The sequence below is a fragment of the Nanorana parkeri genome, unplaced genomic scaffold (assembly GCF_000935625.1).
Source record: "Nanorana parkeri isolate BGI_ZX_2015 unplaced genomic scaffold, ASM93562v1 scaffold1595, whole genome shotgun sequence".
In the NCBI taxonomy this organism is placed as follows: Eukaryota; Metazoa; Chordata; class Amphibia; order Anura; family Dicroglossidae; genus Nanorana; species Nanorana parkeri.
Window position 1 is genome coordinate 91,063 of NW_017307863.1, and position 12,856 is coordinate 103,918.

At 45.7% G+C, this 12,856-nt stretch overlaps 1 protein-coding gene across 1 annotated transcript; it reads left to right on the forward strand.

Moving 5' to 3' along the window:
- The first annotated feature begins 8,428 nt into the window (after positions 1–8,428).
- On the forward strand, positions 8,429–9,082 carry LOC108798959 (probable N-acetyltransferase camello). Its single transcript, XM_018570767.1, has one exon. It carries the CDS (start codon positions 8,429–8,431, stop codon positions 9,080–9,082), a length of 654 nt encoding a protein of 217 aa, XP_018426269.1.
- Positions 9,083–12,856: the final 3,774 nt, after the last annotated feature.

Consider the following 12,856-nt stretch of genomic DNA (forward strand, 5'->3'; position numbering starts at 1 on the left):
GAATTTTCTTTTATTTAGCCACAGCAGACACAGGCATTTATATCCCCTGTCATGTAGAAGGCCTAATGACAAATGTCATGGAGAACTAAGGACATGTTATGAGCCTCGGGTACATGGGGAGCCTACTTTTATTTAGCCATAGCAGGCACAAGAGTTTATATCCCCTGTCATGTAGAAGGCCTAATGACAAAAGTCATGGAGGACTGAAGAGTGAGGACATGTCATTACCCCACCCCCTGAGGAGGTTTCACCACAGTGCCCTTGTTTCATAATGTATGGAGTGGTGCTGACCTTCCCACCAAATCATAAAAAGGTATGTTTATTACAAAACATAAAATATCACTTGTAAGGACCTCCTTGTCATCAGCTATCAGGGACAGCCTGAGGGTCTGTAATGCTGTGGAACGAGTATAATAAGTGTATAATTACATCCCCACAACCACCTTCTATGTGTTGAAGCATTCACCAGTCTACCTTCTGATTTTAGCCTCATTCATCACATTGCAGTTTTTTTTTTCAGACCCTTTCCCTTTTGGATGTTGCCATATTCTTCACCACAGGTCATAGTCTTCTAATAATAAAAGCTTAAGAATTTTTAAAGAAACCTCACAACGGAGATTTACGAAACGTTGAAGAGTCCTATATTCAGAGAGCCAACTCCTACTTCTGGGTAGCTAAGTCCAGTGTAGAGATGGTGGGCATCCAACCTGCTCTGAAATTCAACAGTAGCATGACACTACGACGCTTGAAAGACAAGCCGTGCCAAGGGGGGGCCAGGGCCGTGTGCTTTAACTTTGTTGACCAATGAGGATATAAAAGGTCAGTCTAGACTCAATGACCATACACATAGCTGCTTATAAACTGTATCAATGCTTGGGTTTCAGGACACCGAAACTAAGACCAACCAGAAATCAACTAGCAAAGTTTGCAAGCGGGTCTGTGGTGTACTCTATCTATCATGTTTAGATGTGATAATACCGATCAGGATCTGACATTGTGAGGGAATGTGTAGAAGATGGATGGGACTTAATGTTGAAAAAGTAAAACAAAAACCTCCAAGATAAATACTCTCTGCACGTCCATCATCGTACAATATGGTTGGATACATAGATGATCGGTGAGAGATAGATAGACAGATAGATACTCTGTTTCTTCTGTTCTCTGCCCCATTTGAGCATTTTAGCACAGTCATGCTGGTGAGGAAAGAACGTCTTTAAAGAACGTACTTAGTGCAGCATTTTGAATATGTTGCATTATTGCAGTAAGTAGGAAAATGGAGGTCTGGAAGGCTACCATGGAAGCCAGGTTCCATGCATCAGTGGACAGGCATCTTCAAGAGAGACGAAGATGTTGGTTCAGGATGAGAAGCACTCTAATATGGAGCCAGTAGCTTTACAAAGTAGTATGGCAGAACTATACAGAAGAGATGCAGACAGCTGGAGCAAACTATAGCGATGCTTGCCCAAAAAAATTGGTCGTATGATCTGTGATATCACATGACCAAATGCCGTGGTGGCAAGAGCTATTATCACTGTACTCTGTAAAGGAGATTCACTTTCACTGAAGGAAGTAGAAAGGTAAATCTCTGCAACAAGACAAAGATGGAGACCAAAAACTGACAAGGGTTCTAGCTAGGGATGCACCGATACCGGTATTTTGGTACCGAGTACCAATAATTTTTTTTCGGTACTCGCCGATACCAATTACCGAGTAATGGAAGTCCCATTCAGGAAGCCAGGTGGTGTGTAATGACTCGCCACCTGGCTTCCTGATTAACAAGAAAGTCCCCTCTTATCTTAGTATGTGCAGCCTGTCATCCCCCGGGGCCTCTCCAGCGAGAACGCGGCCTTCGTCCGGTACCCAGCCGGAGCCGTCCAATCAGGAAGCCGGGCGCCCTGCTTTCTGATTGGCCTGGGAGGCCAGCTCCATGCTCTCTTGTCATGAGATGACGAGGGAGCATGAAGACAGCTTCCCGGCCAATCAGAAAGCAGGGTGTCGCGTCATTAGACAGCGCCCGGCTTCCTGCCTTATAGGCCGCATTCTCGCTGGAGAGGCCCTGGGGGATGACAGGCTGCACATACTAAGGTAAGGTAACCTTACCTCACGAGGCCAGCTACCGGTTAATTGTGAAACCGGGCAGCGTGTAATGACGCGCTGCCCGGCTTCCTGATATCGGAAGTACTCGTGCTAGGCATCGGAAAACATTTGGGCGAGTACGAGTACTTGCCCAAATACTCGGAATCGGCACCAATATCGATACTAGTATCGGTATCGGTGCATCCCTAGTTCTAGCCATCCCCTACTATAATAAAAACTAAGAGGGTTATTCACAAAGCTGCCGGATGATCCAGTAGTGGCTTTGGCTGATCCTCCGGCTAGCTTCGGTTACGGGAGCCCTTCGCTTCAGTAGAACCCGTACAGCTCCCGAAGTTGGGCGAGTGGCTCAGTCGAGCCGAAGGCATATGCTTCGGCTCGACTGAGCCGAGGTGAAAGCCAAAGCTGGCCGAACGGCCGGCCGACAGCCTGCTACTAACAGCTGGGCTGAGTCAGCCGTCATCTCACGGCTGGCTCCGGCCACTTGCAGAGATAGATCAGCATCCCTGATGTGTCTCTGCATCTGTCATTACACTGATCTGTCATGGAACTGCAAGTGACATTATGCATAATATAACAAACCCAACTTTAAATATAAAATAAAACACTAACACTTTTATTTGGCAATAAATGGCCGCAGCATTTTTTATTGGTTTACTAAATACATTGAATAAATTTAAATAAATATATCATAACTTTATTAAAGATCACTCAACCAAACAAATAACTAGTGCTTGGCTAGAAAAGCCCAAGCACACCAATCATAACAAAGTAACTTCGCCTCGACTGAGCCGAGGTGAAAGCCAAAGCTGGCCGAACGGCCGGCCGACAGCCTGCTACTAACAGCTGGGCTGAGTCAGCCGTCATCTCACGGCTGGCTCCGGCCACTTGCAGAGATAGATCAGCATCCCTGATGTGTCTCTGCATCTGTCATTACACTGATCTGTCATGGAACTGCAAGTGACATTATGCATAATATAACAAACCCAACTTTAAATATAAAATAAAACACTAACACTTTTATTTGGCAATAAATGGCCGCAGCATTTTTTATTGGTTTACTAAATACATTGAATAAATTTAAATAAATATATCATAACTTTATTAAAGATCACTCAACCAAACAAATAACTAGTGCTTGGCTAGAAAAGCCCAAGCACACCAATCATAACAAAGTAATTCATTTTCAAAATATCCCCCTCAATGAGGTGACGTACCACATAAACAAATGCCACGACAAGCGAAGCAAGGGTGGGATGGGGGGAAGCTCATCTGGAAAACAGCTGACAAAGGTGATGGGGGTCACAACGGCTCCTGTTTAGAAAGGGGTCTTCAGCCAATCAGAGGCCATCAAAGAAAAAGAGTTTTCCCGCCTAAAACGGTAAGTTTGCCTGGACACAGTCTTCATCCAATCGAATTCAAGCTAGTTTTCCCGCCTTAAACGGTAAGTCTGCCTGGATACTGTGTTAACCAATCACCTGTCAGGAGGAAAGCAGAAAAAACAAACAAGATGGGGGAAAAAGAACTACAAGTCACTGCAGATCCATGAGGGGGGGGGGCTCACCTAGGGTTCGTTCATTCCCCCTTTTCATTACACTTAGAACTCGGCAGAGCCGACGTAATATCACGGCGGCTCCGCCGAGTTCTCAGTGCGTAATGTCAGTTCAGCGCCCCCTGGTTACCTAGTGACCAGTCATGACTGAACTGTCATGAGAGCTTAGCAGAGCCGGCGGTGATATCAAAGCCGGCTCTGCTAAGCTCTGCTAAGCTCTCATGGTAATGACAGAACAGTGTCCCCTGGTTACTAGGTAACCAGGGGACGCTGATCTGTCATTACCATGAGAGCTTAGTGGAGCCGGCTTTGATATCACTGCCGGCCCTGCTAAGCTCTCATTGTAATGGCAGCTGGTCCCGGGCAATAGAAAACAGTTGGGCGGAGTTAGCTGTCACTGCAAGCTCCGCCCAATCGTTTTCTATTTTTTTTGTCTACTTTATAAACTGTTTTTCTATTCTGCTCGGTACCACAGAGGTACCGAGCTGATCCTAGACAAGCACTTGCTGGCTGCAAATAGGTAAATATGGAATTATACATGCAACATTTTATGTTACCTGCCCAACATTTATCGTGACAAAAATAATGAAAAAGTATAGAAAATACTGTAATTTCTGATTCCTGTCCATGTTTAGACTGTAAGACATCACATGGCAAAGGATTTTTTAAAACGAAACTCGGCTGGGATTGCAACATTCGGCGATAAGGGGAAGTGAGGAGAGTGCCAGGAAATGAACAGTACGACACTTCTCTAATTCTGCTGAAGAATAAATTTAAATAAATATATCATAACTTTATTAAAGATCACTCAACCAAACAAATAACTAGTGCTTGGCTAGAAAAGCCCAAGCACACCAATCATAACAAAGTAATTCATTTTCAAAATATCCCCCTCAATGAGGTGACGTACCACATAAACAAATGCCACGACAAGCGAAGCAAGGGTGGGATGGGGGGAAGCTCATCTGGAAAACAGCTGACAAAGGTGATGGGGGTCACAACGGCTCCTGTTTAGAAAGGGGTCTTCAGCCAATCAGAGGCCATCAAAGAAAAAGAGTTTTCCCGCCTAAAACGGTAAGTTTGCCTGGACACAGTCTTCATCCAATCGAATTCAAGCTAGTTTTCCCGCCTTAAACGGTAAGTCTGCCTGGATACTGTGTTAACCAATCACCTGTCAGGAGGAAAGCAGAAAAAACAAACAAGATGGGGGAAAAAGAACTACAAGTCACTGCAGATCCATGAGGGGGGGGGGCTCACCTAGGGTTCGTTCATTCCCCCTTTTCATTACACTTAGAACTCGGCAGAGCCGACGTAATATCACGGCGGCTCCGCCGAGTTCTCAGTGCGTAATGTCAGTTCAGCGCCCCCTGGTTACCTAGTGACCAGTCATGACTGAACTGTCATGAGAGCTTAGCAGAGCCGGCGGTGATATCAAAGCCGGCTCTGCTAAGCTCTGCTAAGCTCTCATGGTAATGACAGAACAGTGTCCCCTGGTTACTAGGTAACCAGGGGACGCTGATCTGTCATTACCATGAGAGCTTAGTGGAGCCGGCTTTGATATCACTGCCGGCCCTGCTAAGCTCTCATTGTAATGGCAGCTGGTCCCGGGCAATAGAAAACAGTTGGGCGGAGTTAGCTGTCACTGCAAGCTCCGCCCAATCGTTTTCTATTTTTTTTGTCTACTTTATAAACTGTTTTTCTATTCTGCTCGGTACCACAGAGGTACCGAGCTGATCCTAGACAAGCACTTGCTGGCTGCAAATAGGTAAATATGGAATTATACATGCAACATTTTATGTTACCTGCCCAACATTTATCGTGACAAAAATAATGAAAAAGTATAGAAAATACTGTAATTTCTGATTCCTGTCCATGTTTAGACTGTAAGACATCACATGGCAAAGGATTTTTTAAAACGAAACTCGGCTGGGATTGCAACATTCGGCGATAAGGGGAAGTGAGGAGAGTGCCAGGAAATGAACAGTACGACACTTCTCTAATTCTGCTGACACACAATGCGTCTCTCTTTCTGTTGAATGCTCAGATACGGGACACATCCAACAGTTCACACCAGTCTTTCACAATCTTTTTACCATAGAGGAGCCCTTAAAAAAGGGTCTCAAACCTCCGGCCCTCCAGCTGTGGTGAAACTACAAATCCCATGATGCATCTCTCTCCGGGAGTCATGTCTGTGGCTGTGAGAATCTTGCAATGCCTCATGGGATTTGTATAACTCTCAGGTCTCAGAGAGCCCCTGCCAATAACTGGTATGGGCACAGCTCGTGGCACATTAGTGTGAACCAATTGAGATATCAGTGAGTTGAGATATAAGACAAACAGAATTAACAATGTGTTGTAGTTAATGTATGTGACACCCAGGGCTGTTTTGTACCACAAAACTATTTTCAGCAATAATAATAAAATGCAACAAATAATGGTAAGAAAAGAAATGTGTACAGTAAACACTGAAGTACCTCCTTAGATTCATGGTGACCTGTATAGTGGCTCAACACATTGGTGATAAGTTTAGTACCCCCTTGACACTGGTGGTCAGTGTAATGCTCCCTTACCATTGGTCGTCAATCGAGTGTTTCCTTGACATTGGTGGTCAGTGCGGTGCCCCCTTCAAATTGGTGGTTAGTGTAGAGCCCTCGACATTGATGATCAGTGTAGTGCCCCCTTGGCATTTATGGTTAGCGTAATCCTCCCTTGACAATTGTTTTTTGTAGTGGTTCCTTGACATTGGTCGTCAGTGTAATGCTCCCTTGAAAATGGTGGTCAGTGTAATGCTCCCTTGACATTGATGGTTAATGTAGTGCCTCTTTAACATTGGTGGTCAGTGTAGTGCCCCCTTGACACTGGTGGTTAGTGTAGAGCCCTCTTGAGACTGGTGGTCAGTGTAGTGCTCCCTTGCCATTGATGGTTAATGTATTGCCTCCATGACATTGGTGATCAGTATAGTGCCCCCTTGACATTGATGATTAATGTTGTGCCCCCCTTGACATTGATGGTTGGTGCAGTGCCCCCTAGACATTGGTGATCATTGTAGTGCCCCCTTGACATTGATGATTAATGTTGTGCCCCCCTTGACATTGATGATTAATGTTGTGCCCCCCTTGACATTGATGATTAATGTTGTGCCCCCCTTGACATTGATGATTAATGTTGTGCCCCCCTTGACATTGATGATTAATGTTGTGCCCCCCTTGACATTGATGATTAATGTTGTGCCCCCCTTGACATTGATGATTAATGTTGTGCCCCCCTTGACATTGATGATTAATGTTGTGCCCCCCTTGACATTGATGATTAATGTTGTGCCCCCCTTGACATTGATGATTAATGTTGTGCCCCCCTTGACATTGATGATTAATGTTGTGCCCCCCTTGACATTGATGATTAATGTTGTGCCCCCCTTGACATTGATGATTAATGTTGTGCCCCCCTTGACATTGATGATTAATGTTGTGCCCCCCTTGACATTGATGATTAATGTTGTGCCCCCCTTGACATTGATGATTAATGTTGTGCCCCCCTTGACATTGATGATTAATGTTGTGCCCCCCTTGACATTGATGATTAATGTTGTGCCCCCCTTGACATTGATGATTAATGTTGTGCCCCCCTTGACATTGATGATTAATGTTGTGCCCCCCTTGACATTGATGATTAATGTTGTGCCCCCCTTGACATTGATGATTAATGTTGTGCCCCCCTTGACATTGATGATTAATGTTGTGCCCCCCTTGACATTGATGATTAATGTTGTGCCCCCCTTGACATTGATGATTAATGTTGTGCCCCCCTTGACATTGATGATTAATGTTGTGCCCCCCTTGACATTGATGATTAATGTTGTGCCCCCCTTGACATTGATGATTAATGTTGTGTCCCCCTTAACATTGATGGTTGGTGCAGTGCCCCCTAGACATTGGTGATCACTGTAATGCTCTCTTGACATTGATGATTAATGTTGTGCCCCCCTTGACATTGATGATTAATGTTGTGTCCCCCTTGACATTGATGATTAATGTTGTGCCCCCCTTGACATTGATGATTAATGTTGTGCCCCCCTTGACATTGATGATTAATGTTGTGTCCCCCTTAACATTGATGGTTGGTGCAGTGCCCCCTAGACATTGGTGATCACTGTAATGCTCCCTTGATATTGGTGGTCAGTGTAGAGCCCCCTTGACACTTGTGTTCAGTGTAGTGTCCCTTATCATTGGTGGTCAGTGGAGAAGGGAACCTGTAGATTGCTGATAAGTTGGGGAAGGACCCCCTAACATTGGTGTCCATTGAGAAATGAGCACCCTTACACTCACTGCAGGTTAGAAGTAATAGGTGGGAGCCTGTGATAGGTCCACTACATATTTGGTGCATTGGGCTAATATTGGATGGTATGAGCAGGTATGCTAATACTGTTTTATCACTACAGGTTGTGCTCCCACACTTCAGAACTTCCATCAATTTTTTAAGAATGACCACAGCTGACTAACACTGATGAAGTCCATCAACAGTAATGATTATAGGCCTGTCTCTAAATGCCATAACAACTGTTGCATGGTAACCATTTTCACTTCACTTGTTTATATACAGGCCTTATTATACTTTCTTAATGCAAATCAGTAGAGTGATAATCACGTGATACCACAAATCTTCACTGTGGACCTTTATGTGTCTCTTTATTCATCTTTTCCCTAACCTTCTTTCTGTTGTACTAACAAGACATCATATTTCTCATTATACTTAGACATGGCTGCAAGACCAACCGGTGAGGGGATGGCTGACTACTCCATTCGGAAATACAACAACAAGGATTACCATGCCGTTCGTAAATTGTTTGCCCAAGGAATGTTAGATTACATCCCCAGCACTGCCTCATACGTGTTGAAGCTCCCACAAGTCTACTGCACCATCTTGGCTTCATCCATCACATTGCAGCTGTATTATGGGTCCTACGCCCTCTCTCTGTTCAGCGTTGGGACATTCTTGGCTGCAATCCGTGGCCTTTTATCATTAGCAATTAACATGTTTATAAAGAAGTGTCACAATGGAGATTTGCTAAACATCGAAGAGTCTTATATTCAGAGACCCAACTCCTGTTTCTGGGTAGTCGAGTCCTGTGGTCGGATCGTAGGGATGGTGGGCGTCCAGCCTGCACCAAACTCCAACAGCGACATGATACTACGACGCCTGTCTGTGTCTAAAGACCATCAACGCCAAGGGATCGCCAGGGCTCTGTGCATGGCAGTTCTTGACTTTGCTCGCCAGCGAGGATACCAGTGTGTCACTTTAGATTCATCGACCATGCAAGTAGCGGCTCATAAACTGTACCAACGGTTGGGTTTCAGGACAACAAAAGTAATACCAAGCAGGAGTCGACTAGGAAGGTTTGCAAATATGTCTGTGGTGTACTACAGCTATGAGGTCTAGATGTGATAATAAAAGAGAGGGGCGGTTATTGTGAGGACATGGGTGGAAGATGAAATGGGAATAATGTTAAAGGAGAACTATGGGGTCAGGGCTTTTCCCCATAGTTCTCCTAAGGGCAACGGGAGGACACAAACTAGCGTCCTCCCGTCACCCAAAGCTCAGTATATTGCGAGCTACAGCTTGCGGTATACTGAGACCGACGCAGCCGGGACAGATCCCGACATTACTGTCTGTATCCACCCAGCTGCATGATTGACAGCTGGCTCTGTCTATCCAGAGGCAGAGCCAGCTGTACCCGCCCCCTGACCCTGTCCGTTCCGCCAGTCAGCGCTGGAGGATCAGACACGGGAGGGGGGGAATCCATGCAGGGAGCCATGAGTGACAGTCACGGCTCTCTGCAGGGACAGGATCGAGAAGTGAGCGAGCGACGGTATGTGTTCGCTCACTTCCCGATCTTTTGAGCCGACGTGTGACAGTTTCATTGTCACACGTCGGCTCGAACTATGAGGATGAGTGATTTTCACTCACCTCATAGTTCTCCTTTAAAGACAAAGAGGAAAAACAACACTCCAAAATAGATACATGTTGCAATACGATCATACAATGTGATTAGATAGACAGAGAGTGGGGCTGAGGTCATCATATCAGCTCTTTGCATCACTGAGAACCATCCACCACTGGGAATAGACCTAAAAAGGAAGAGGACCCTGCGTTAAGTAATTGGCCTAAAAACATTGGAAAAAGGAAAAAATAAATCCAAGGAGGCCCCCAGACGGAGTGTGGATCACTGACGGGGGAAGGGGATTAAGTCCAGAATGGACTTTTCATGCCAATTACTTAACATAGGATCCTTCCTCTTTAGGTCTGTTCTCATTGGTGGATGGTCCCCAGTGATGCAGAGAGATGATGTGATGGTTTCAGCTCTACATCATTACACAGTAAGTGCACAGCACCATGGTTACAGGTGGCAGGCCCACAACTCTCTGCACTCGTAGTATGTCCTCAGCAGTGATGTGCGGTGAGGCATTGCCAAGCCTTGCCCCTAGACCGCCCATATCACGTTGTAGCTCCAGCCCGATGAAGCCCCGTCCCAACCCGGTCCCCAAGCTAGTGTGAAGGAAGGAGGGAGGGAGGGAGGGAGGAGGAAGGTAGGAGACAGGGAGGAGCCTCCCTGTCTCTCACTTGCTCGTCACTGCTGAGGCATCGAGTTCGATGGTCTCAGTGTTTTTTTTTTCTTTTTTTGATTGGACATCTTGGACCAATGGCGCTTTGCATACTCCCCTGCATACTCCCTGGAGTATGGGAGGAAACTGGAGTACCTGGAGGAAACCCACGCACACACAGGGAGAACATGGAAACTCCTTATAGATAGTTACCTGGCCAAAATTCAAACCAGGGACCCCCCATGCTATAAGGCAGAAGCACTAACCACTACACCACTGTGCTGCCCACTATATCTATATAGGAGCAGCATTGTCACCCTAGGTTGCTCTGATTTGGACTGCAAACACCTCTTCCTTCATAAGGAGGAGCAGAAGGGTTTTGAAGTCCCAATGCAATAGTCCCAATGTTCCGGATAACATTGTTTGAGACAACACTGCAGAGTGCACAGGACCCAGGACAGCACTGGATTTCTAGCAAAATGTATTGCACATATCAAACAGCTATATCAAAACACTTTTGATTAGGGATGCACAATTACCGATACAGTATTGGTGCCGATACTGAGTATTTGGGCCAGTACTCATACTCACCCAAATGCTCCGATATCTTCACCGATACCGGAACTTCCAGTCAGAGGGAGATTTCTTTTGACTGGCAGTGCTGCGAGGAAACATGGAGCCGGCTTCCTGGCCAATTATGGGTAATGACTCCCAACCAGGCTTCCTGATTGGCCGAGAAGTCGGCTCCATGCTGTTTGGATGGCTCGATGCTGATTGGCTAGGACGCCGGCTTCCCGGCCAATCATCATTGAGACAGCCAGACAGCATGGAGCCGGCTTCCCAGGCAGTCAAGAAGCCGGGCAGCGGGTAATGACATGCTGACCGGCTTCCTGATTGCCCGGGAAGCCGGCTCCATGCTGCCGGAAGTACTGGTATCAGTACTCGGTATCGGCCAGTACTGATATATAAATATTTAAAAATAAAATCCGTATCGGTGCATCCCTACTTTTAATTATATAGTTAAAGTAGAGATGACCAAAAAGCAGCAAATGTAATGGGTTCATTGTTAAGATTTACATACACTTTAATCTAATCAAACTAATCTATCCATTGGAGAATCTCCTGCAGCAGCCCTGGAGGTCACTTTCGGCACTTTTTTCAGTGTCTGCTGTAGTCCTGCAGTTCTATGCTATTATGGGAGGTGCCTTCTATATATGAGACGATAAACTGGTGCTAAGACACCCCCTGCTGGTCACAGGTGGAGATGCATCATTATAAAACTTCCATGATCAGCTCTTAAGGTGCCCATACACGAGAATCGGGCGAAATCCCGCGATCGTACGAGAATCGAGCAGTGTGAACTAAGACGTGCGACCGTTTCTACTGTACGGTCGCACGTCTTTTGTCGAGCCAAAATGTTCGAAAACCCGCCGAGAATCGTACGATTCTCGGCGGGTTTCTAGCCTGCTCGCCCGATAGCTGCGGAACGGGCCGGTGTGCGCACGCGCACACTGCCCGTTCTGCATTGCCGTCATCGGAAGCCCGCCCCTCAGCGGGGCGGGCTTTCGATGATCGCAAGTACGATCTGCCCGTCCAAGGTGGGCAGATCGTACGGGCTTTTAAGAAGCATACGACCATCGCAAGACAAAAGTCTTGCGATGGTCGTAAGGTGTATGGGCACCTTTAGGCACAGCGGGTATTACAATGGTGAGGTGTCTGATTCTGAAATAAATCTCCTGTCTGTTCTCTTATTAATTTAAAAAGAAAATGTTTTATCTTGTCAACATGTACTTCATTAAATGTTATTGAAATGGTGTTGTAGTATTTATTTTTGCATCGGGTGGTTTCAAAGACATTTTGTCTATATTTTAGACTTAGGTGTCTAGGAACCACAAGGGGTGAAGGGGGTTCTTCTCAGTAAGATCAGTTAGGGTCTGGAACTCACTGCCACAGGCGGTGATTTCAGCAAAAAACGTGGAATTGTTCAAGAAACTTTTGGATGATTTTTTAAGGGACCGTAATATACAGGGGTACAGGTAATAATACAGGGGTACAGGTAACATACAGGGGTACAGGTAATATACAGGGGTACAGGTAACATACAGGGGTACAGGTAATATACAGGGGTACGGGTAATATACAGGGGTACGGGTAATATACAGGGGTACGGGTAATATACAGGGGTACGGGTAATATACAGGGGTACGGGTAATATACAGGGGTACGGGTAATATACAGGGGTACGGGTAATATACAGGGGTACGGGTAATATACAGGGGTACGGGTAATATACAGGGGTACGGGTAATATACAGGGGTACAGGTAATATACAGGGGTACAGGTACTCCTAGAATGAGATCCTAATAGGTTGGACTTGATGGACTAATGTCTTTATTCAACCTCAAATACTATGTAACTATGTAACCACTTGCCGTCCTGAGCAATATCTTACTATTTGCGCACACATGATAAAATCTGACTTTATGGCTATACAACAGCTTCAAACCCCCAAACAATGATATATGTTCTGAAAGCGGAGGTCCTGTAGAACAAAAGGATGCTAGTTGCATTCAGATGCACAAGAAGAGTCTTTTTGATTTTGGCAGGGCCG